The sequence below is a fragment of the Dermacentor albipictus genome, unplaced genomic scaffold (genome assembly GCF_038994185.2).
Source record: "Dermacentor albipictus isolate Rhodes 1998 colony unplaced genomic scaffold, USDA_Dalb.pri_finalv2 scaffold_14, whole genome shotgun sequence".
Lineage (NCBI taxonomy): Eukaryota > Metazoa > Arthropoda > Arachnida > Ixodida > Ixodidae > Dermacentor > Dermacentor albipictus.
The window spans coordinates 13,825,343-13,852,243 of NW_027225568.1; the positions used below are offsets into that span (position 1 = coordinate 13,825,343).

General features: G+C 45.4%; 1 protein-coding gene across 1 annotated transcript in view; it reads left to right on the forward strand.

Moving 5' to 3' along the window:
• The first annotated feature begins 1,532 nt into the window (after positions 1-1,532).
• LOC139046764 (protein TsetseEP-like) overlaps positions 1,533-26,901 on the forward strand; it is a 64,964-nt gene continuing 39,595 nt past the window's right edge. Inside the window, exons 1-4 of the mRNA XM_070528702.1 lie at positions 1,533-1,559; positions 5,030-5,180; positions 10,300-10,427; positions 24,741-24,807. Of these exons, the coding sequence (XP_070384803.1) occupies positions 1,533-1,559; positions 5,030-5,180; positions 10,300-10,427; positions 24,741-24,807 (373 nt within the window). The remainder of the gene's footprint in view (positions 1,560-5,029; positions 5,181-10,299; positions 10,428-24,740; positions 24,808-26,901) is intronic.

Below are 26,901 nucleotides of genomic sequence, written 5' to 3' on the forward strand. Positions count from 1 at the left end.
CAACCATTCACAGCGCTAACCACGGAGGCAGTTGATTCCGCGATCGAAGCTAGAGTTCAAAAGCACCTCCAGGCTTTCGAGGACGTCTTCACAAAGAACATCCTTGCCCTGATTGAAAACATCACCAAGTCTATCGTCGAGAAGATTGCGACCCTTAACACCCAAGTCACCACCCACGCAAATCAAGTCACCGCTCTCAGAAGCCAGGTTACCGGCCTAACAGCCCAGGTCAACAATTTCATAGCACACGCAAAGAACAATTATGTCACCAAGTCTTACCTCGACAGCCTTCTCAACACGACCGAGCAGGGTAGAAAGAAGGCTCGCACTAACAGTCGCAATGCCTCCCGCTCGATCTCGCCCAACCATGAAGCTTCCTGTGAAGCTGAAGAGCCTCATGATGGCGACACCTAAAACCACAACAAAGAGCCCGCAAAATACTCTGCGCATCTGGCAATGGAACTGTCGATCCTTCCGTCCCCGGTATGCAAACCCACAAGAACTCGTCAAACTGGACCACCCTGATGTAATTGCCCTACGGGAAACCAATACCCACAACATCCGACTTCAAGGATACACCGCTCATGCACAAACTCAGCGCACAGCCATCCTTACCAAGAAAACTCTCACAACGCAGGAACACAACATAGAAGACATCCCCATTGAGCACACCCTATTGGAGATCATACCAGACAGAAAAACGCAGCAAAGCCTCTTTATCGCCAGCATATACAGCCCTCCTCGTGATCAACTTCCAGAATTCGACCACTTTGTCCGTGAACTCGGGAAACACACGAAAGGCCCTCAAGTTGTCATAATGGGAGATTTCAACGCCCCACATACAGCATGTGCTTATCCAAACACCACCAAGAAGGGAGCGTGAGTGCACGACACTGCTCAACAACACAGGCTGACACTCTGGAATGACCCACTGCAGGCCACGAGAGTCGGTAACAGTGTCTCCAGGGACACAAACCCGGATCTTACGTTCACAGCGAACGTCCACTGGGCCGAGTGGAGTCGACCCTCGGAGATGCTTGGAAGCGACCACCACATTATCCAACTTGACATCGCGCATAACCAGAAACCAACCAAGACTGGAGTTGCTCGGCTAACAGACTGGAAGTCCTTCAGAGACAACCTCAGCGGCAACACAACAATAGACAACATCGACCATTGGCTCAAGGGCCTTCTCATCACCGCAGAAAACCACATCAAGAGCTTCTAGCCAAGCATCAACACCCCCGCAGTCGACCCGCATCTCCTTCATCTCTAGGAGGCCAAAAGAAACCTCCTGGAGAGGTGGAAGAGACAAAAGCTCAATAGAAAACTTAAGCAACGAATCACCCTTCTCACCATACAGGCCCAAGATTACGCGGAGCAACTTAGCAGGCAAAATTGGCACACCTTTTGTGACAGCATTCAAGGGACACTCAGCACCAAGAAAACCTGGCATCTTTTACGCGCTCCCTTAGCTACCTATCGCACCAAAACGCAACAGAGGCAAGATCTGCGCAGACTGATCCACAATCATGCTGGATTGGAGCATGATCTCCTTCGTAAGCTTCAGCAAAAACTTACCAGCGACAAGCCCACTTCATCAGAGCTCCACGTAGCATTAGCCAAACCCACTAGAAACACCAGTCCCGGCAAGGATAGAATAACTAATAAGCTCCTACGCAACCTCCTGCAATCTGCCACTACAACATTGCTACAATACTACAACGACTGCTGGGAAAAGGGGGACCTACCAGCAGCCTGGAAGCATTCGGAGGTCACCATTATCCCCAAACCCAACAAACCCCTTCTCATCAAAAAGCTACGTCCCATTTCCCTCGCATCTTGCGTGGGCAAACTCCTCGAGCACATGGTGCACGACCGGTTAGCAACATACCTCAAGGACAACGGACACTTGCCTCACCCTGCCCTATTACTGGCAGATGACCCGCAAGGGCCATTTACTAACCTGTTCCACTTTTTAGAGACAACTGGTTATTTACACGAGCTATAATGCAATGCAGGTTTGCCTGCTCTAACCTTGGGTTTCCTTTTGTCTTGTGACTGGCGCAGCATGACCTTAGTTGCCTTTGTGCCATTAAACCCCAACTAACCAACCAATGGTCAAACTACCGAAACAACTGAATGCCCTCCCAAACCTATGCCATGCCCTTTACACCGAAGACGTCACGCTCTGGACCGAAGCACTTACTACTGGACAACAAGAGCGCAATCTACAAGAAGCCGCCGATACTATCGAAAGATACCTCCGAGAGTGCGGTCTCCAATGCGCACCCGAGAAGTCGGAGCTTCTCGTCCTGAGAGCACGGACACGAGAAAGACCAGCTAACTATATCGAACCCAATCCTAGCGTCTCGCTCAACGGAACCAAGATCCCTACATACAGTCGACTTTCTTCGCGTACTCGGACTTCACATCCACAAGGACGGATCAGGGGCAGCCACTCTCTGCGTCTCCAACGCACACTGTCACAAGTTACGCACCTTGTCAAGAGGATCACGAACTAAAGAAGCGGGCTCAAGGAGCACGACACACTAAGCATAATTCAAGCTCTCCTAACTAGCCGTATCACCTACGGAACTCCCTACTTCACGCTCAAGCCGGCAGAAATCAAGAAACTCAATGTTGTCATTCGAAAGGCAATCAAAGTAGCCTTGACCCTCCCACCCATGGCATAAACGGAGAAACTCCTCAAGCTCGGCGTCCACAATACGTGGGAAGAGCTTGTCGAGGCTTATAAGATCGGCCAACTAGAGCAGCTCAAGCTCACACCCACCGGACGTGCAGTTTTGCGCTACCTCAACTACAGTGAAACCTTCATTGCAGACACAGACCAGAAAGCAAAAATCCCACCTGCAGGCCGGGACTCTATCAGCATTGCAAGTATACCGCGCACTATGCATCCAACTTACCATAAGGAGCGTCGGCAAAGCAGAATCCGCACACTCAGCAAGAAATACGGGAGAGACCCTGATATGAGGTACACCGATGCTGCCCGGTATATTAAACGAAACGCCTTTGCCCTAAGCATCACGGATCACCAAAGCAAAGAACTTGCAGCTGTCACCATCCGAGCAAGAGCCCCTGAGACTGTAGGGGAAACGGCAATCGCTCTGGCAATAACAACTTGCCCTGAAGTAGCAGTAGTACTAACAGACTCCCAAGCAGCAGTGGGCAACTATCAAAAAGGACGCGTATCAGAAACTGTGCTCAAAATATTAAGAAATCACATCGCACGTGCTCCGCTCCCCGACATCCACATCAACTGGGTTCCAGGCCATCAAGGCATGACAGCAAATGAGGCGGCACACGCCGCTGCCCGCGAGCATACCAGCCGGGCTTTCCTGCCATCCCACACTAGGCCGGCCACCAACGTTGATGACATCGCCCTAAAGTAGAAGAACGTACGCTTTACCACACAAGAATGTGAGCAAAGAGGAAGAAGTCATCCTGCGCCGCCTACAGACCAACACCTACGTCCACGGAATAATCATGCACAGACTGTACCCTACGCAGTACTCGTACACATGCCCCCATTGCGACGTTCCAGAAACCCTGCAACACATGGTCCAGGATTGCCCACTGCGTGATACATCCGCAGACCCTACCTCACAAGCTCCACAAGACAACTCCAAGGAAGGCCGCACCATAGAAGCACAAGAAGAGCGCCCCAACTCACCGCAGATCCATACGACAACTGAAACGTGGGAGGCCAAGCTTTCCTCCGATGACCTGGACGACCAACGCAGTCTCGTCGCCCGGGCCAAGGAGGCAGCCCAAGCCAGAGAGAGGGTTCTTGGAATAAGGAATCCTCCCACCTAGGGTGAACCGGGTTCCAACTTGGTTTACCGTTTTGGAAAATTAAAGTTTAGTTCTCTCTCTCTCGGCTATTAATGGGCCGATTCAATTTTTTTTTTTTGTGGCAGAATGCTTCTTAGAGGACACATAACAATTTCAAGCGTATAACCAAAATTTGTTATGGGGCCTGGTGAGGGGCCCTTTAAGGGCAGTGGAATATATGCATTCATTTTTTTGAACGGTTTCGCGGCCCCTAAGGAGTCCGAGAATTGTACGTTGACTGTATAACTGACCAAGGAGATGATTCAAATGGTCTGTCAGACGAACGCGTGGCAGAAGGAAGACGAGTACAGAAAGGACGTACGCATTGAGGAATGAACGGGAAAGGAAGCGTGACACTGCTTTTTTGAAGGAGCTGGAGCTCACAAAAAAAAAAAAACTAAAGTGTTGACTGATGCTGAGATGCAGGTGTCCCTCGTGCAAACCAAAATTAACTCTTTAAAGCATCGAAACGCAACACTGAGGCATTGCGCGCGAGCTCGGAGTATGTGAGAACAGTTGAGGTTTACTTAACTGCTGTTGTGAGAGAGAATATTACTTGTGAGAAAGTTCTGGCCTCATACGAATGAGCTTGCTATCAATATATAGAAATAGCCCATATTGAAAATATTTGCTTCTGCATGCATCTCCTTTTTATCTTTTTATCTATCTGTGACAGCACAGATAGGCAGACACAGCACAGTGGGCTTGGCGGCACCGCGATGAAAGGACTGACAAACTCAGTTTTGTTCTTCAAACAGGCGGTGTTGCTGTCGTGTCCGGTTCAAGCGCAAGCCGAGGATGAATTCACACTTCTTCCCAAAATCGAGTTCTTCAGTGTGACTGCTTCCGTGTACTCCGCTGGAACAACCGACTTCATACTGCTGCGCACCCGGGCATTGACTGCATCGTGGGAAGCACTGAGGTCATCGATATCACCGAATGGGGCGGTTTCTTCGACGATGGACTATCGCTCCGGCGCCAGTTGGCTTGGCGGCACCGCGATGAAAGGACTGACAAACTCAGTTTTGTTCTTCACACAGGCGGTGTTGCTGTCGTGTCCGGTTCAAACGCAAGCCGAGGATGAATTCACACTTCTTCCCAAAATCGAGTTCTTCAGTGTGACTGCTTCCGTGTACTCCGCTGGAACAACTGACTTGATACTGCTGCGCAGCCGGGCATTGACTGCATCGTGGGAAGCACTGAGGTCATCGATATCACCGAATGGGGCGGTTTCTTCGACGATGGACTATCGCTCCGGCGCCAGTGGGCTTGGCGGCACCGCGATGAAAGGACTGACAAACTCAGTTTTGTTCTTCACACAGGTTGGTGACAAACGCTCTTATGTTTGTTTCAAAGACGACTGTCCTGGTTTGCTAGTGCTGCCGAGTCCACAAGCCATTTGTGCAATTTCCAGTGAATGTTTGGATGTTATGATGCAATTGATATGTTGTGGTGACATTGAAACGAATCCGGGTCCTGAAAGACAGTTACTAGAACAAATTCTGGATGAAATTAAAGGGTTGAAGACTGATGTGACCGACCTAAAGGCAACAGTTGCTCAGGTTGAGACTATTGTGTCTAGTATTCCTGAGCTAACTAAGAAAATAGAACAGTCAGAAATAGAAATTTCTAACTTACGTACGTGTTTGCATGGCATGCAGAAAAAACTCGAAGTTCTCGAAAACCGCAGTCGAAGCAATAACCTCATCGTAATGGGATTCTCCGAGACAGAAAATGAAACATCGGAGTCATTGAAAGATGAAGTAGTTGGCAGAATTTTTCTAGAGAAGCTAAATGTTCCTTTTGCGAGTGTAGAACGCATGCACAGAATTGGAAAGTATTCTTCAGGCAAAACAAGGCCAATATTCTTGCGTCTTACTAATTTTGATGAAAGGCGGGCTGTACTTCGGAGTGCTCGGAAGCTGAAAGGGACAGGTATTTTTATTAATGAAGATTATTCAAAAGATGTTAGACAGAAGCGACGGAACCTTTGGAACAGTGCTTTGGGGGATAGAGAGAGCGGGCACAAAGTTATTCTTGTTTACGACAAGATGAAGATTGACGGCACCACTTATGCTTGGGATGACGTGAAAAAGCAACGTTATCTAATGTATCAGCAAAAGACAGACCCGAACGCAACTGCAACTAGAGCGATAGCATCTGACTGACGTCACCCGACGCGCAGGCTTCATTTGCTCAATATTAACGCCCGTAGCCTCTTAAACAAAAGCGTTGAACTGGAGTATGTTTTGACCGAGCACGAGCCGGATGTAGTGATAGTGACGGAAACATGGCTCTACTCTGAAGTTTATGATCACGAAATCTGTCCGCCGGGGTACAAAGTGATAAGGAACGACCGTAGCAGCCGAGGTGGGGGTGTGGCGATTTTTATTGATAGCAGACTGCAGTATACAGTATTTGAGTATCCTTTAGATATAGAATCAGCGTGGTGTAAAATTTTTTGGGGGTAACCGAAGTTGTAATCGGTGCAATGTATCGCCCACCTGGGACAAGTGCAGCAGCTATCGAGAGACTGAATGATTTCATGCATTCCCTGCGTGTACAAAACAAGAACGTTATTGTAGCAGGTGATTTTAATGTTCCTGGAGTATTGTGGGACAGCATGTTGCCGGGAAGTAGGGAATGCGAGTCTGCCACCGCACTAATCGAAATGTGTTTTTCGCACAGTCTTCATCAAGTTGTCAATGAATACACTCGTGTCCAGCAAGCCAGCAAATCTGTCCTTGACCTCGTATTTCTGAGTGAAAAGTTGTTCCTCCGGCCACACAAAGTTGAGATTTTTTCTGGAATTTCTGATCATTTCGTCGTTGGCTTAACACTGATGTTGCAGCAAAATGGAAATATATCCAGACGTGTTTCAACTTACAGGGAATACAATATGGCCGATGATACGGCTATACTTGACGAATTGGACAATTCTTTTGAACGGTCTAGGGAGCTTTGTCTCCAACAAAATACGGATATAAACAAAGTTTGGCTAATGTTTAAAGCCCTTGTACACAAATGCATAGCCCAGTTTGTGCCCTTGAGGGTAAAAAAGAAACGTGTGCATAACCCCTGGATATCACGCGAAATTATCCATTTGAAAAGGAGGATACAACGATCCAGAGCAAGGTACAAACGTGTTCCCGATCTAGATCTGTTAGAACAGATTATTGCGCTCAAAAAAGAGTTGAAGGATAAAATAAGAGAGTCCAAACAGAAGTATTTTAATGTTACAATGCCAAAGTTCCTTAAAGACTCACCCCAGCAGTTTTGGAGGCACTTTTCAAAAGATAAAAAGGCAATCTCTGAGTTTGTACGACTCAAGGCTATATTACTAATGAAGAAGATATTGCAAAGGAGCTTAACAGGACTTCTCCAGTGTCTTTACGACAGACAATGGGGAAGTAGACGACTTTAGCGTTTCTCGTTGCTTCCTTCCTCTAGGCGAACTCCAGCGTTCCGAGCGAGGTATATTTAAACTATTGCTCAATCTAAAACAATGTAAATCATCTGGACCTGACGAAATTCCTAATGCATTTTTAAAGAGGTATGCGGAGTGGATAGCCAAATACCTCTTAGTTATCTTTCGAAAATCACTGTCGTCGGGGGCCCTGCCTGACGATTGGAAATTAAGTAAAATAATCCCAATACCAAAAGGGGGAGATCTCAAATGTGTTTCCAACTACAGACCTATTGCACTAACGTCAACACCATGTAAGATTCTTGAACACGTTGTCTCCAAACACATCAGAGAATTTCTGACGCGCGAAAATTTCTTCAGTGAGTCTCAGCATGGTTTTCGTAGTGGCCTCTCGACAGTGACCCAACTTGTGGAAACTGCATTTCATCTGTGAAGTGCTAGATCGAAGAGGCCAAGTAGATATCATTTATCTAGACTTTAGAAAGGCATTCGATACGGTTAGTCACACGAAATTATTATTGAAGTTAAGAGTCGTGTTAGGTAACTCCAAAGTCGTCCAATGGATCGAAGCTTTTCTAAAGAATCGCCGACAGTTCGTTAGTGTTAAAGAAAGCCAGTCTACAATATGTGAGGTCGTCTCCGGAGTGCCGCAGGGCTCTGTGCTGGGACCCCTGCTATTCCTAATATATATCAATGATCTGATAGCAGACCCATCGATACAAGTCAAATTATTCGCAGATGATTGCGTTATTCTCACTGAAGTAACCTCCGCACATGACCAACTTAAACTTAATTCTTACTTATATCAAATACATGAATGGTGTAGAAAATGGCAAATGTCACTGAACTTGGATAAAACTGTATGCATGACAATATCGCACAAACACACCCCTTTACAGTTCAACTACTCCCTATCGGGTACCCCACTAACTCGAGTGACAGAATACAAGTACTTGGGTGTAACTTTGACTGCAAATATGAGTTGGACTACCCACATTGACAATATAGTAGGCAAGGCAAATCAAAGATTAGGATTTATTCGACGGACTTTCAAACAAGCATCCGCAGAATCCAAGCTTATTGCATACAAAATGCTACTGCGTCCTATAATGGAATATGCATGTGAAGTCTGGGATCCTTACGATCAAAAGAACACACTAAAATTGGAAGGTGTGCAACGGCGTGCCTTGCGCTTCATTTTTTCCAAATATCGAAGACGAGACTCGGTGTCACCGCTTTATAAAAAGGCAAACCTTCCTTTGCTTAAAATGCGAAGGAAACACAAAAGGCTGAGCCTTTTTTACAGCATTATGAATCAGATGGTGCTGGTAAACAAGAAACGCTACATAACTGAGACAACGTCACGGGTAGTAAGGAATAAACATTCAAAGCACGTGAAAGAAGGTAGATTTTCTAAGGATTGTTTTAAATATTCTTTCTTTTTGCAAACTGCGAGAGAATGTAATAAACTGCCGCAGAGAATGATAAGCGTGAGAGACTGCGAGCAGTTTCGTTCCCAACTTCAAGAATACTCTTCCTAGTTTGCTGGTGATTTCAGTTTTTGTTACCCTATAGTGCTGTACTAAGTACCACAAGCTGCTGCACTAAGGGTCACGAATTGTTCTTAATATTGTTTGTGTATACCTGATCATATGCACTGCTGTGTGTTTAGTGTTTGTTGTTGTACAGTATGTAATACGTTATTGTACCCATTCCTATCTTGGCCCTGTAAAGGGCTGATAGTATGTTCAAATAAATAAATAAATAAATAAATTTTCGAATGTTCAAGTTGATTCGCAATGGGTTTTACCTTTTCTTCGAAGGTATTTTATTTGCTATGCATTTCACTAACCCCTCCCTTCTGTTTTTCTTAAACTACTCCTTACTATTAAAACTGGATTAAGTAGTTTTTCTTTATTTTTTAAGATACTTACTGTAGAATGACAGCATCGGGTGACATGGTGTCAGCTCGTCTCGACATAAAACAAAGTTCTCTGTCACTCATGGAATTTTACGATGCCACTCGGGGAAAACTCGGGGAATTTGGAAATGTCAACTTGGTAGACACCCTGTCCATGCTTTCCATGGCAGAAACTCTCTTGTGCAGACCAACTTGATTCTAGTTTCTTCAACTGAAAGACTTCGTTTCCTCTTTATATGGAGTTTGTGCACATTATGTGGCCCTCTCATCCATGTATGCCCTATGCAGGAATTCCAAGTTATGCTGTATTAGTGAACTAGAATTGGACAATAGCAAAGTGACTACTGTTACCATGAGAGGATGTTACGTAAGCCAGAAAATATGCAAAAATAAATTACAAGTGGTAATAATTTGCTGCCCTGAAGTTGCTGCACCATGACATCATTGATGCTGACAGCATTTATATCTCCAGTCTGCTTGATATTTTTTTTATTTGCAATACTGTCAGTCTCAGCGAGATCAAAGCAGGTGGGCATGATATCAGACAGTTTTACAAAAGGAAGAAATAGCTCATGCTACATGGTACAGTAAAAGCAAGCAAGAAAGAAAAGCTTCATTAATTAGTAATTGTTTATCAGTAAAGTGGACTATATGTAGAGGAGGTAAAAAAGGCTATAGGAGTTAAAGACACGACCTAACAAGCCTAGAGAACTTTCCCACCGCCAGAATTGCCCAAATATGAGAGAATATTTTGAAATCTCTGCTGTCACACTGATGAACATGTGCCAAGGTTTCAAAGTGCAATTCAAGGGAGGAGAAGTATGGGCTTCTTTCTTTTTTTCACTAAAAACCACCATAATATTTTAAATCAAATTAATGTAAATATAAAGTGCTGAAAATGATGCTTTACCATTCTTTACACAACTGGTTTAGTGTTTCTCTTTTTCCTGTCCCTAAGGCTTTGTCCACAAGCAGTTAGTACACTGCAAATTTTGTACTCGTAGTTGCACAGGTGCATTTGGCATTATGACCAGGTTTGCAGATAAGGCAACACGAACCCAGCAAGTGACATTGTCATGTTTCTGTTGAGCAGTTACTGAGCCAGAGCCAGTTCCAGAGCCAGTTCCAGACCCAGCTCCAGAGCCAGTCCCAGAGGCCGTTCCAGTGCCCATTCTTGAACCATTGGCCGAGTTAGTTCCTGAGCAAATGGTTGAAGCGCAGGTGAATCCAACTTCCTGATTTTTATGACTGGGGAGCAGTGTGAAGACTAGACACAAATCTGACACACAGCGTTGACTACCAACTTGCAATATTTAGTGCAACAACCGCAATATGTCATTGCACATCAGATGTGATAGCAGTGAACTGTAGCTTGTCATAATACCATCTCCATCCCCCAGCAGCAATCGTATGTCAGGGAGTGTTGTTTCCATAAAGTCTATCACCGCCAACTTTCACGCTGTAAATTTATTAACAATTTGCCACTCTTCTTGAATTGATCCTTAACTTAGTCTCTGCAACACTTTTGCATATTCATTCATTTGACATGCATCTAACACTGAAATTTTGTGGTGATGGGCCGTAACTGATTGCTCTTTTTTCTTGCCATTTGTTCACATATTTTTGTTGTGAGAGTAGCCAATGATTGACATATCCTACTTACTCGATTGTAACGCCCCCTCGATTGTAATGCACACCCGTTTGCCGGGACCTAAGAAAAAGGAAAGTCCTTTACAGTACTGCACACCTCATTCTTTCATACAGAAATACAACTTTCTCCCATTTGGAAAAAACAAATATTTACTCCCAATGCAATAAAGTTGCAATAACTAAAAAAGTAGCAGTTTTGCCCGAAAGGCGAAGCATCGATTACGATAGCAAATTAGTAGACAGCTATACGAAAAGCAAGGATATTAGTTTTATCGGCCGTATAAACTTTTAAACATTCGCTTACTAGCTAAATTAACAAGCACGGTGCAACGCACACACAAGCAAACATGAACATGTCTCACTCAATGACCGCGCGAACTCTCTATCAAAACGCTGGGGCGCGGGAATTGACCTTTGTGCAGCCTCGCTTCAACGCCAACTAAGCGACGAGAACACAGCGCGGTGCACCTAGATGCATAGACTCTTGTCTCCGCCGCAGATCGCTTTCAATATAGGGGTCACGCGGCCATGCCTTACCTAGCAGCCGCCAATGTAGAACACTTCTCCTGTTTGTGCTAGTCCTGCACACAAGTTTCAGGAACTCCGAACGGCGTGATGCGGCCCGACTTCCGTCAATCTCCGCACACATGATCGTTTTCCTTTTAATTGTGGCATCGTGATGAACGGGGCGAAATGCGAAAACACCGGTGTACTTATATCTAGGTGCACGTTAAAGAACCCCAGGTGGTTGAAATTTTCGGAGTTCTCCACTACGGCGTGCCTCATAATCAGAAAGCGGCATTTGGCATGTAAAACCTCATAATTTTATTTTTTAATCGTGATGAACTCGGCATCTCTTTGCAGTTGGCACTTCCATGCCGATTAGAGCAAATGCAGAAAGCGGGAAGACAGACGGTGCACTAACCTAAACCCAAGCAAGCAATGCCTAAGCACCCCTACTGCAGCACATGGAGAAAGCTACGGCAGCTAGGCTCGAAGCGCGCACGAGGTGGTCATTTTGAAATGTCGACAGCGATGTGGTATTGCAGACTTAGGGTCGGTCTCCATTCTAACGCACACGCAATTTTTGGACCCGTTTTATTGGGGAAAAAAGTGCGCGTTAGATTCGAGTAAACAGGGTACTTGTCTTTTTTTTTTGTTTTTTCGTCTCTTATGTATATTCTTTTTAGCTGAGAGCAGGTGTTTCATTTTCTTTCCACACTACTTTCTGTATTGTTGGCATTGTATAAGTGCTGTATTTTGCTCTATGAGCACATAATCTTTCCTTCTGCAATGCAACAGGAGCTTGAGGGTATACCGTATTTACTCGCATAACGAACGCCCTGTTTTTCCCAATGTACCAAAGCAAAGTTGGGGGTGCATTCATTATGCAGGATTAATTTCATGGAGACAATTTCGAAACAGCAAACATTTTAAAGTAAGACAGTAATGACTTGGAACATCCATAAGATAACTTATTTGCGCAGTAAAAATACATGTATACCATTTGCAAACCGTAATTTCACTCCGCATCTGAACCACCAGACCTGCTTTTCAGGTCGCTGGCCGCTTCATCTACATCGTAGTTCCACCATAGAATAAAAACCAACGTGTCAGCCGCGCGAAGTCGTCGTGGCTTAGGCCAATCGCGCGCAGCAGAACTGAAAGCGTGCTTCGAACGGTGATCTCCGATCGCCCCTTAACTCCTCCTCCGAGCTGCTTCTGGCCGTCTGCAGTTATCGGAAGCGTCAATGTTGAAGCTTGCTCATGTTTTGACAAGCATGCTGTACGTGTCTTTCCTTGACCGTCCTGCTCATCGGCATTTCAAAGTTTATCGTTGTCCGATCAGCATTTCCGTTTTGTGAGCTGATAAACTGAAATCAGTGAGAAAAAAAACTTGGCATAGGACAAACCAAGATGCATGCACTGAAACATAAGCAGGGTAATATCATCAGCAATCTCGAAGGTATAGCAAAAGCAGCGGAAGAATTCTATACTGACCTGTGCAGTACCCAGAAGAACCACGATACCTCCATTCAAAGCAGTAATGAACAGGTTGCAAAAACTCCTTGTATAACTAGCGATGAGGTTCGAAGGGCCTTGCAAGGCATGAAACTGGAAAAAGCTGAAGAAGATGGAATAACAGTCTATTTAATCAAAGATGGAGGAGGCATAATGCTTGAAAAAACTGGCGGCTTTATATACGAAGTGTCTGTTGACTTCAAGGGTCCCAGAAAACTGCAAGACGGCAAACATTATACTAATCCACAAAAAGGGAGATGGCAAAGAATTGAAAAATGATAGACCCATTAGCTTACTCGCAGTATTATGTAAAATATTCACCAAGATAATTTCCAATAGAATAAGGGCAACACTTGATTTTAATCAACCAAGGGAAAAGGCTGGCTTCAGGAAGGGATACTCTACAATGGATCAGATCCATGTCATTAATCAGGTCATCGAGAAATCCGCAGAGTACAATCAGCCTCTCTATATGGCTATCATACATTACGAAAAGGCATTTGATTCAGTAGAGATACCAGCAGTGATAGAGGCATTATGTAATCAAGGAGTACAGGACACTTGCATAAATATCTTGAAAAATATCTGCAGAGATTCCACAGTTACCTTAATTCTCCACAAGCAGGAAGATACCTATAAAGAAAGGGGTCGGACAAGGAGACACAATCTCTCCAATGCTGTTCACTGCATGCTTGGAAGAAGTGTTCAAGCTATTAAATTGGGAAGGCTTAGGAGTAAGGACCAACGTTGAATACCTCAGCTACTTTCAGTTTGTAGATTACATTGTCCTGTTCTGCAACACTGGAGACAAGTTACAACAAATAACTAAGGGCATTAGCAGAGAATATAAGAGTGGGGTTGAAGATGAATATGCAGAAGACAAAGGTAATGATGAATAGCCAGGTGAGGGAACAAGAGTTCAGGATCACCAGTCAGCCTCTATTTACCTAGGTCAGTTACTCACAGGGAACCCTGATCATGAAAAGGAAATTCACAGAATAAAAATGGGTTGGAGCTCATACAGCAAATTTTGTCAGCTCCTGACTGGAAGCTTACCATTATCATTGAAAAGAAATCGGTGAATTTTGCCGGTGCTGACGTATAGGGCAGAAACTTGGAGACTGACAAAGAAGCTTGAGAACAAGTTAAGGACCGCGAAAGAGCGATTGAATGAAGAATGCTAGGCATAACGTTAGGAGAGAAAAAGAGCGGTTTGGATCAGAGAACAAACGGGTATAGCCGATACTCTAATTGACATTAAGAGAAAAAAAATGGTGCTGGGCAGGTCATGTAATGTGTAGGTTAGATAACCGGCGGACAGGGTTGCCAGATTGGGCTACTTTTTATGCTGGTTGGCGTCAAAAATTCCGACTTGGCTACATGGCTATATTGGGGCTATTTTTGTCTTAAGGGCTTCCGAGTCCCGAGGACCACGTCAACACTGACAAAATTCCGGAACGGCGGTTTATGAAAACTCCAAGCTCATTGCTGCTACAGAGATATGTAGGATATCTTGAAGGCTGTGTTTTTGGGCCATGTCGGTGCTGGGAGGGCGGCGTTAAGTCATGGCTGCCACGTTTATACGTCATTCCAGCAAAGGCTCTCTTGTTTTGGGTTCGGCGCCATCTGCTGCCAGTTCACGCGTGATTCAGTAAGAAAAACAGTGGGCCTGACAGCTGTCGAGTACATGTTCCGTCCCGGCTGCTACACAGCAAATTAATATGTGGACTTACACAACAGCTCAAGTATACGTACGCATGTCGTGGCGTGTCATTTTCACCCGTGGTCCTTCAATGTTTATCGAGGGTTCCTTGTTGCCTATTGCCTGGTTTTCCCTCGGATCACCGCATTATTTATTTACCCAGTAACTTTACGAAAAACTCCGCAAGTCGCTTTAAATGAGAAACATGGCAGCTCGAGTCTTTATGTACAGTGCACGTCAGGCTTGTGTAGAGCGCGCGAACGGCGGCTGCGGGGCTGATCCGGAGGCAGCCAGCGACATCTGAGGGTAGCTGCTGTGCTCGAGATAAGAGGTGTCTGGGCACGCAGAGGCCGTTGCACCTAATCTCACACCCAGTCACTGGCTGGCTGGCTGCAAAGCACCCCAGAGGCCGCCGTTCGCGCACTCTGCACAAGGGTGACGCTCACTGTACATACTCAGCGAGCCACAGTAGTCTCGACTGTCAATCGAAACGAAATATTTTGCTCTATAGTATCACCAAGCATTCCCAAGTTGTGGGCTAGGATTAGGAATCCAAAAACCAGTGGCGGAAATCCCATGTTCCCCTTGTTGTCTGAGCTTGCTTTGTCCCTACTTGCGCGGCCTGTTTCGAACGCAGCTGCCGATAACGTGTTGTTCAGACAGGTTTCGTTGACAAAGGATGGTCTGAGAAAGTGCATGTAGAATAAGACACTGCTTTAAGTTTGGTCTGGCAGAGAGTGGGGACCACTGCAAAGATTTTCAGCCAGATGAACAGTTTCTGTCTTGTTTCAACTCTGTAGTTCTATATGGTCCAAGTGGCAGTGGGAGTTAACTGACACGGGGCTATATTGTATATTTAATCGATTTGCGTAAATCGCCGGTGTGAGAGGTATCAAGTGGGACTGTATGCAATGTTTTTCTTTTTCGTTCTTTGTTTTAGTTAAGCGGCTTTGTATTACGCGAAAGTTGCAATTGTTTCATGGTACTCATTAAATGTTGCATATTATTACAATGATAAGCTCTGTAAATATATGAAAAGGATGTTCGTCCAGACCGAATACGGCAAGGCGATCGCTCACCAAAGGTCTGTAAGTGATTGCCTTGCCAATGTCAGGATGATAACTCATCGATTTTCATACCGTATTCCTGCAACAATTTTTTTCCCTTGAAGCTAAGTGCATACGAGTAATTGCGATTATCGCTTACTTTTTATAGGCACATACTTTACGACCATTGCAATGCTTCTTTTTTCTTCTTACTATTCATTACATTGTACTTTGTAGACACATATTTTCGAGATTTGATAAAAAAACTACGTTCGATATACATAATAGGTGTGTGCAGTACCGTTACGTCCAAATTTTATTATTTTTGCCCACATCGCAGTCGTGGTGGTTGGGAAGAGAGTTCTTGCCAGTATGTAAAGGTATATATAATGTTCTACTAACCTCCTGTTCTGATGTATAGTGCTTGAATTTGTTAGACGGAGAGGCTTATGCTGTACTTCGTGACAGCCCTGTGCGACCCATAGATTTTGTGTTCCCTAGTGGAATCACATTTATTTCTTTTTTAATCACAGTCAAAGTAATGTACACAGCTCCCCTCGGAAATTGCGCGTCACACGCATTCGTGCCTGCATGCACAGAAACTTACGTTTAAGTTTTTATATTGCACGAATCTTGCCAGCGAATCCCTGTTTAAATACCACCCGGTTCAACTCCTTTCGAACTAATACCACCTGGATTATAGCCAGCACCGTAATCCAGGTGGATTACGGTGCTTTAATTCACCTCTTCTGTTATGGTCCATTAGGTTGCGCTGTTTTTTCCCACTCAAAGGCGAATTGCAGTCACAACTGCTGCTTCTTCGCACGAGGAAACCGCGAGAAGGTTTCAAGTTTTCTCAAGAGTCCAGTGTGCCTCCAAGCAGCAGCATTTTCTAACTCAGGTTCGCGCTGCTTTCGAGTAAATTCAGAGAGAACGGGAGAGAAATAACATGTTTATTTTGTAAATCAAGCCTATAGGAAAGGCAACCCTATTTTAATGCCTAGAGTTCGGGCCGCCTCTTGGGCAATCGATTGTGACCAGCCGAATCTGACCCTCGACGTTGGAGCTGGCAATATTTTGCCTGACTTTTATAGAAAACTGCCACGGGTAAAGCGAGACGTGTCTCAGTAAGCAGAAATAACGTCAGGAGTAAATCGGAAAAGGAATTATCCGCTTCAGTGCAACAATAAGTGCTGTCTAAATGCACGTCTGAGTGGCAGCAAAACTTTAGTGGCAACTCTCACTAGAATTCTTTACGCAGATCATCATGCCAGTGTTGTACTGGGTGTATGCGGTGAGATTTGGAGACGATCTATACCATATATAAGACATCTGCTGAACATCATCAAACGTTTTCACAATGTTTTTGGCTACTTTTCGCTACCGAAAAATTTGGGTCTAGCTATTTTTGGGCTACATTTGGAGATCATTTGGCTATTTTTTGTTGGGACCATCTGGCAAACCTGCTGGTGGACCGTTAGGGTTACACATGGAGGAAGGAAAACTGAGGAGGGGCCCTGACCTCACCCTTTGTGAAGCTAAGTGGAGCCGGAAATTGGCGTTGCTCATGGCGTTGCTCCGCCTATCGGGCCAGCTCTCCTCTCTTGTTTACATTTATCGCGAAACCATTCCATGCTGCGCGCAACCGGGCTGCTCGGACGCATGCGCTCCGCAGCAATACTAAACTAAAGGATGCAATCGCAGTGTCTCATTGCATTACCATTGCCAAAGTCATGTTGAAAGAAGTTCATAATGAACTTCGCAAATTAGGCCGTGAGGTCGAATCGGCTGCTTTTACCTGCTTTTACCGGCTTTTATGAAGATGAACATGCGTTATAGGCCTTCCAACTGAACTGTTCTCATCAACCGCAGGTACCGGCCGCTGCCCAGTTCTTGCGTGTTTAAAAAAAAAAGTCACATTATCGCTGCCTTCTACTTGCTTTCCTCTGCTTGGGCTTCCTGGGGCTCTCAGACGAACTTGCGAGCTACACGTCTGGCGCTACGAAAAAAATGTAGGCATTCTCACTGCGTTGCAAGAACGCACTGGAGACACGTACGACACACCGACCCATTTGCGATCCATTTGGAGTTTATGAGCACAAACACATATTCTCGCTGTGGCTTGAGCAATCGCCGTGCTTTATTGAACAAACTTTGGGTGGCCACGCATCACTACAACAGCACGCGAGCGAAGAGGCAGAATGTCATTTCTGACTCCGCTATTAGTTTCCTTGACTGCGGCCTGAGGTGCCTTCTTACCACAGTAAGTGAACGTTCACGGAACCAAAGTTTTGCGATAGCCGGCGCACGGTGCAAAACAGTATGCACGTAGAACCGGCCTACGTGCGACCATGGAACAGCCGTTTCATGTGTTTGTGGGCATACGTTTTGTGGAGCCTTGCTCACTCTTGGAGCACATCCGCTAGCCCTCACTTCCCTGTGCTTCTCGCACACAGAGATAAGATACGTCTGCAGTAGGGAGAATTCATTCCTTAAGTCAAAGCAGCCGCTTCTTTCCACCTTTTAGGATGAAGCGTCGACTGGGCGGCGCACAGTACCGAAGGCAGCAAAGTGCACATATTTATTATTATTATTATTTTATTTATTTCATACTGTCAACCCCGTTCTTGGGGTCATTACAGGAAGGGTGATGTGTCAAGAATACATGATACATAATTTTCTTTCTATGCAACATACAAATTCACTGGCGCTTTTGGTAGGTAACAGCAACAACGAGCAAAAAAAAGGAGCAAAGAACAGTAGTTATACAAAGAAAAGTCAAGAAAAATGCTCGTAGTAAAAATTCAGTATATATACATCCTCGCAAAAGAAAGTATCTAATGCATTTTCGAATTCGGCAGAGCCCTCGTTGCTCACAACTGCATTAGGCAATCTGTTCTACATTTCAATCGTGTCAGGAAAAAAGGAGAAACGAAAAGCATCAGTAGGTTAGATAAGGTTGAATAGCTCTGCTTTTGTTGAGACGATCACATCTCCTTCCTGGAGGTTGTAGATATAGATCCTTGTTTATTTTTGTTCGCCCGCTCATGATTTTAAAAAGAAACTTTGGCCTATGCTTACGTCTGCTTTCCTCCAGAGGCTCTAGTTCACAAGATTTTAACAAGGCTATAACAGACTCCATGCGTCGGTATTTTCCACATATGAAACGGACTGCCAATCTTTGTATTCTTTCTATTTTTGCTTTCAGGACTTTCTGATGAGGGGACCAAACAACACAAGCGTACTCCAAGACTGGTCGTACAAAAGTTTTGTAGGTTGTTAATTTCACGTCCCGTGTAGCGCATTCCAGTTTTTTCTTTAAAAAGTATAGTTTTTGGTTTTCCTTGGAACATATATTATCAATGTGTGAATGCCATTGCAATGTGTGCATAATACTGACTCCTAAGTATTTGAAAGAAGCTGCATTATTCAGAGGATGGTTTCCGATGTGGTATATGAAGGAAAGTTCGCTCCTACTTGAGCGAATATGCGTAAATGTTGTTTTGCTATAGTTTATTTCCATGTCCCATTTTAAGCACCACTCGTCTAAGGCCTGTAAACTTCTGTTCAGATTAATTTGGTCACCTTCGCAACCTATTGGGGAATAAATCAAACAATCATCGGCAAAATGTTTCATTTTAACAGGCGGTTCAACTAGTGCACCGATATCATAAACAAACAAGAACAGTATTGGTCCCAAAACAGAATATTGGGGAACCCCAGAGTACACACGCAATGGATTTGAAATGCAATCCTCAATGCTTACAGACTGTTGACGCATAGATAAATAGGCCTCTATCCATTGTATTACTTCTTTACCTATACCTATTTTATCGAGCTTAAAAAGCAATTTACGGTGAGAAACCTTATCGAAAGCTTTCCTAAAATCAACACTTATTACGTCTGTTTGTAGGTGTGCCTCCATGTTCAAGTAGAAATCATGGAGTGTTTTTGTTAACTGTGTCACCATAGAAAAACCACTCCTAAATCTGTGCTGGATTGTGCAAAGTAACTCGTTAGTGTCAAGAAAACTAATATGTTTTGCAATAACGTGTCCTAGGGCCTTGCAGCAAACTGACGTCAAGGATATGGGTCGGTAATTGTTTACTTGCCTGTGGTTGCCATTTTTAAAAACAGGGATTACTATTGCATTGCGCTAGTCTTGTGGAAGTAAATGAGATTCAATTGACTTGGCAAATATTATCTCTAAGTAAAAGGAAACCCATTCGGCATATAGTTTGAAAAATTCAGTTGGTAGACCATCCGGTCCACTTCCCTTCTTCGCGTCTACTTCAAGCAGCAATTGTAAAATACCTTCATGGCTGATAATAACTGAATCCATTGCGGTCCTCATGTCGCCGTTCATGTATTCGCCTATCTTATCACCTCTGTGTATAAACTGACTGAAAGAAGCGATTGAAAGTATCACCTAAGTCTTCAATTCGTGTCAGGACTTTTCCTTCATGTTCGATCTGTTCAATCTTTTACTTTCTTTCACTGAAGTAACGCCAAAATTTGTGTGATAAACGTTTAAGGAAGTTGGCAAGCGTGTGATCAAAGAACTGTTTTTTTCGACTTCACAAGAGCTTCTTTCATTTCAATTTTTACAGCTGCAACTTCCATCGTTCTCACTTTCTGTTTTCATAGTCTTTTAATTTTCCGTTTCATATGGATAATGCTGCGTGTTATCCAGGAGTTTTGTTTGCGCGTTTTCTTAATACGAGTTGGAACAAAGCGCTCGACACAAGTTGTTATGCTACTTTTAAATCTGTGTATTCTGTGTAACGCTCTATATATCAGCACATGTATTTAGGTACACCTGTGCAGGTGTGCATGAACCTCGAACGTGCTCTGTTTAAAAAACTTCGTGCTGTTGTGAGTACTGTGAGAAACAAGCAACAGTTAAGCAACATGAGTTGTAGTATTCACAAAAGCAAGTTGTTACTGAACACAAATGTTCTTAACCAGGACTATGCATTCTTGCATAATGTACGTTCTACGCGCCGCAAATGCACCATGTCCTGTCAAAAGCAGGAATCGCTGACCTGCAAGGCATTAATTGTACATATTCTGAAACGCATCGGTTTCAGCCTGCAATGGCACGTTAGCATGATTCCGCAAGTGAGGGTGAAATTTCCCGCAGATATTCCTTCGTCCGTTGCCATTGCTGTGGCACGGTACATTGTGTACAGCGTTGCATGCGCGTTCATTTCACGAACTTTAGTTCGTCCTGTCCCACCTGGCCACAGCAACATCCGGGAGAGCACGGTCCAGATAACACAGCGCAACAAAACACGGAGACCAACGCAAACCTGCCCACACGGCTCCTTTGCCACGGTACGAAACCTACGGAGCAACACGTGTGTGCGCACACAACCATAACAAAGCCGCCATTGTGTCCCAAAAGGCGGGGCCGCTACAGCAAAGGAAATAAAAAAATGGCAAAAAAAAGAGAACACACTACATCATTTATTCCACACTTTTCTCCTAGCGCGCGGATGGGGTTGGAGAAACCATCGTGTTTTGCTCTTGCAGCATCGTGGCATTGTACAGTCGCCGACCGTTTATTCGGATCTCACGGGGACTGCGGAAATGTCCGAATAAACAGGTGTCCGAAAAAGCAGACTAAGAAAAAAAATCCTTTATTTCCACGCACTTATTCGGGCTTGGCAGTAGGCCTGAAGAAATCGTGAATGCGTCGTTGCACGCTGTTCCGTTTACGCCCTGTTCCGTTTACGCGTAATCAAATAAGCCTAAATCTTGGAGCGGGTCATACGGTCACTATAGGCGGCTGAAAGCACAGTGACTGCTTGTACATGCTCTGCATGCGACGGCAGCGTAGCACATGGTCCGTCGTCTTCCAACTCGGAGTCATCGTGTGGTGGTGCAGCAGAAACCTGACGAATGATCTCGCCGTTGTCGAGTTCTGCGCATGTCAGTACAGCAGTGTCAGCACCTGGGAAACTGTCAAGTGAGACGGTGTCCAGAATCGCAATGCAACCACCGCGCTGGTCTCAGCAGAACAATTTCAGCATCAGTAGGGAGCACATCGGAAGGCGACAAATCCTAGGCCTCCCGGCAGCCACTTGCCGGCATTCCTCAGCGCAGTCTGCGCGGGCACTGTCGGCGCCATTAGACACTTGACGCAATGTTTCCGTATGCTGCGTTGGATCACCGCAACCTCGACACATCACACAAATGCAAACACCGCCATGCCGGCACGCTGACACCAGTCGCACATACAAAAAATGTGGCCTACTCGCAGCGTCGTGCACGAAGAAAGGAATCAGCTGCTAAATTGTCTTGGCATGGCTTACTAAGCTGAGACCGGAACTGCTGTGGCCACGAACCAGGCAGAAACGATGATGATGAGCGGGGATTTGCAATAGCTCTACTTCATGGGGCAGGAAGGAGGCTCCGTTCAAAACAAAAATGGCGTTCAGCAAGTCGAACCGTGCACCGGTCAGAGTCAGCACATGGTGCTCTTGATCGAGTTGGCTCAAGAAATGTCCGAAAAATCAGACGAGCGGTTGCAAGGTGTCCGAACTTTCGGCAGTTGTTATACATTATGGTCTATGGGGAGAATGGCGGTGCCGCGAAGCAGATCGAATAATCGAGCATGTCCGAATTTTTGGAGTTCGAAAAATCAGTCGGCGACTGTATTCCAAGGTTGCCTACCAGCTCAATTTCGGTTTGTTTTCCCATTGCAGTCTTAAAATGACAATGCACGTCTTGGGTCGTTCCGGCCGGACATGCTCGACACGTGTCGCCGTCTCATGCCGCAACATTTCTCACCAAGCGGGCACGTCAAAACTTCCTGCCAGAATGCTCCGCCAGGAGAAGCTGCTCACCCAGGCCAATTCAAGGACTGTGAACAGAAGCTTGCCGAAGCCCTTAAAACAACAATTGCACGTCTCGGATCACTCAGGCCCCACCAGATTGGTCCTTGTCGACGTTTATGCTGCAACAACTCGCACTGCGCCTTGCATTACGTAAATGTTAGCTGAAGTTGAATCTGTTAAATATTTTTAGAGACTTCAGATAGTACGTCTCTTCCTTCATTTCTTTCGAAAATGTATGAATGAGGTTCTACTGGACACGCATCACACACATACAACTGCTTGCCTCAGACAGACATATTGCACTGTCTGTTAACACTTTGTTCAATCTGAAATGAGGCAAGATAGACGGCTACGCACAAAATGCTTCATGGAACGTTGATTCCTAGTGTGGGGTATCTGCATACTCGTTTTTTCCTCGCTTTTCATTGTAGCCGGGATGCTCTGTCTGCAGAGCAAGTCATAAAGGTGGCCTGCAATACGGCAGAAACTGCAGACCTTGATTTATGCTATGGGAACTTTTTATGCCCCTTAGTATTAAGCACCAGTTTATGTTCTACGAGGTTCTGTTACTGCTTCTCGTGATTGGTGTCTGTCGGTAATGACGGAAGCTACCTTTTCTGTGAGATGTGGTTGCAGTCTTATGGCAAAATGAGAGACAATTTGGGAAGGCACAAGACAAGCCTAAAGGATATTTTATGACTAGCAGCAAGTTGTAATTACTTTACGAATAGGCAGCCAGTATACAGCAGCAGTTTCCAAAGCGTCAGCTGTGGAACAGCACTTAGGTACATTGTTGTTTGTGCTGTTACCATCTTTAAAGGGACACTAAAGGTTAATATTAAGTCAACGTGGACAGTTGAAATACCATCCCAGAAACCTCGAAATGCTTGTTTCATACGAAGAAGAGATTTATTTTAAGAGAAAATGTGTTCTGAAGTGTCCGCCCACCTCCAGCCCAGTTCAAATTGCCCGCCCTCCGATCGTGGAGGGGTGACGTCATGGTCTCATAGTGACGTTGCGCCGTCGGTGAGTAAAACAATGCCCGCAGACGGCGCTACGGCTTTTCTGCACAAAACGCGAACGCGCGGCCAGAAACAGAGCCAAGAGAGAGCCAACAGCTGCGTAAAAGCGGAACTATGGTGGCTAGTGGAAGGGAAAGCGCGCGACGATAAGCTGGTTCTTTATTTTATGACGCCAACTTTGACGCTCGTTGCAATGGACAACCCTGACGACACATTGGCTAGCGATGCTGGGCTCGACTTCAGCGATTTGATTACTGACGAGAACGACCTGCTGCTGAGGGCTCACGCTGCCGGCGTCGTTGCGTACTACTACGACGGCAAGTGTATGTCATGACTGTACATATTCGTACATTTGTAGCGTTTCCTTCGTGAAAACCAAATGCTGCACTCGCCACCCCGTCTTCGACCTGCAGTTGTTCTTGCACTTCGGAGAATGCTGGCAAGGCCGACGGAACAGCGCTACGAGAAAGCATTACTTTGAACGGCACTTTACACGACTTCAGTAAGTCAGCGTTGAACTCGTAATCCTCTGGACGAAAGTGCAGCGAGCACTCTATGCGATTTTTCTGCTCTTTGCCAACGCGCTGTGGCAGAAGTACGGCACTTTACCACTTAGAACGGAGAGGTTCACTTGTTGGCACAGTGATAAGTAACGTTGGATTCGCCGCTGCAACTGCCCTTGGCCAAGTTCCGTGGACTGTTCGCGAATCCCACGACATGACATGGACGTGGCATTCTCGCTGCTTGTTCCAAATGCAAGTTTTGCGAGCCAGCAAAACCAGCGCAGCATGACACGATAGCGAAACAACTGAAACTCCAAAGCACGCGTGGTGCTGAGTTGAGCAAAAACGAAACCTTTCGACCACCCATACTACTGAAGGGTAACGTCAAAATGTTATTTTTTCTTAGAATCGAATAGAAGTAGAGAAGTAGCATTTCCTTCCGTCTTATAACCTAATGAAATTATCTTTTTAGTACGAGTAGTTGAGTACCAGTGACATAAATTATGATAAGGAGTGCCTTCGTCATCGGGCTAGTACCGGAATGTCGCTGGGTTGTCTCAAATCGTCTCATGCATTTACCTCAATTTCTCGATTACTAAAGCTCTGTTCCCGACTATATTGACGCCTTAGACGCTCTAGAGCATTGCTTTATCACTTTAACTTGACTTCATAGTAACCTTTAGTGTCCCTTTAAGAAGGAAGCTATGATTGGGTGCTGGCACTCGGCGCTGTCCTCTGTCCATGCAGGAGCTGCCCCCAGCTCACAGCCTGGAAGTGGCCAGAGAGCCTTCACTGCAAGACACCTCAACTGCCAGTGAGTACAACATTGCGCGAGCTCCCCGTTCAACTTTTTTCTTGCCTGGGTTGCCACTTGGCATAATCTTGGAATAAAATGCCAAGATAATGGATTACAGGCCCCCAGGCACCCGCAAGCTGTATTTGGGTGCTTTTTGCATGGGGTGTACCGCAACTCTCATATTGGAAATAAAATTGTGAAACACACACAACACACACAGTTTGACCATGACGGTACCTACAAAACCGATCGAATTACCCGGTGCATCAATTTTAACAAGATGAAAAAAAAAAGCGACAACAACTCACTGCTGATTCATTTGGCAGTATTTGGCTGATTCTAACATGCCACCAAATCAAACGCTCATCCACTTCCTGTGTGCGCAAGGGATAAAAGTAACGTAGAAATCACATTAAAGTTCGTGAACAAAGTAGAAAGGTAACGTGTAGCCAATTCGTCGGCCAGAAAAATAGGCAGAGGTCTGATGATATGTGTTGCACAACGCAGGCCAGTCCCCTAAAGTCAGCTGTGCCGCAATACACTGATCTTATGCGAGAAAGCATATTTAACGCCGCAAAGGCAGTTTTGGTTTCGTATCCGATTGATGTGTGCAGGCAATTTTCAGACCGAATTTCAGGCAATTTTCAGACCGAATTTCATGCGGGGGGGGAGGGCTGTGAATTCAAGTAAATACTGTATTCGGCCATTGTGAGCGGTGGGTACTGCTTGAAAATCATCCTATAGCAAGTGAACAAGAGTCAACAACAGCCAAGATGGCGCGCAGGAACTTCTACCTCTTCATCGATGCTGGCTTATGAAACCGACTTCTTCTTCTGTCTCGTGGCCTCACCCCCCAGGCAAAAACACTTGCACCATCCGGGTAGGCTAGAGTGCAGCATCAACGGAGGGGTTATACAGCTTTGGCCGACCAATGTGAACTACATCAGTCTGGACTAGCGTAGATGGTAACATTGGCTTTGCTGGTGCAATCTCATACGTCACGTTAGTAACTTGGCACAGAATGTGATAAGGACAATTGTAGCGTGGTAGAAGCTTCACTGATTGACCAACTTGAGTTGGCAACCAGAGGAGCACTAATAGTCCTGGAGCGTAATATACATCCTTATGACGGCAATCGTAATGCGACATCGTAAGGCGGTTACGCACAATACGATGCGTAGCCTATCAGAGTACATGCGTAGCACGTACTCTGATGGTTGTTTTGGAGCGGATGGGAGCAATGTATCCATGGGGAGTGTCAGTTCAGAGCCAAAAAGAAGATAAAATGGTGAACAACCTGCAGTATCGTGACGTGACTTATTATAGGTGAATGTAACAAAGAGTAATGTGACATCCCAGTCGCGGTGGTCGGCGCCAGTGTACATGGAGAGCATGTCGATTATGGTGTGATTCAGTCGTTCGGTGAGACCGTTTGTCTGAGGATGTTAGGCGGTGGTGACCTTGTGTTTTGTGGAACATGAGCAGCAGCGGTCATCGATGATGCGGCTCAAGAAGTAAGGACCGCGATCGGTGAGCAGCTGACGAGGAGCTCCGTAATGCAGAATCACATCGCAGGGAAGGAAGTCGGCAATATCGGTAGCACAGCTGGTTGGAAGTGTGTGTCTATTAGCGTAGTGCATGGCAGGTGTTGGAGCTTCGACGGGGCGGCCGGACGAAAGGTTTACGGCATGAGGCCTAACGGCCGGGGCGCGCAGCGCAGCAAGAAAGAGCAGGACTGCTCCAGTCGGGGACCAGACGTAGAATTAACTTTTATTTCTCCGAGGGGAAGCAGGAAGGCAACTTACAGCGTTTGGCGCTGAGTGGCGCCCTGATGTAAAGACCCAAAACCGAAACCAGAAGTTAACACAGGATACCACATCACCTCTCCCTTGAAAGGAAAAATGCTCTACTCGCTCTCCTCGCAACAAAAGTAAGTCACGAGTCAAAGAACACATGTTTGCACTGTAACATACATGATAGTGATGTCATCTTCACACAATAGAAAATGATATCTTTGGCTTCCCCCTTTAAAAAACGCACAACATGAAAACTGAATGAATTATTGCACTCCAGTTCGGCAGTTTCAGTACCCGTCTTGGGCGGACGACGAGA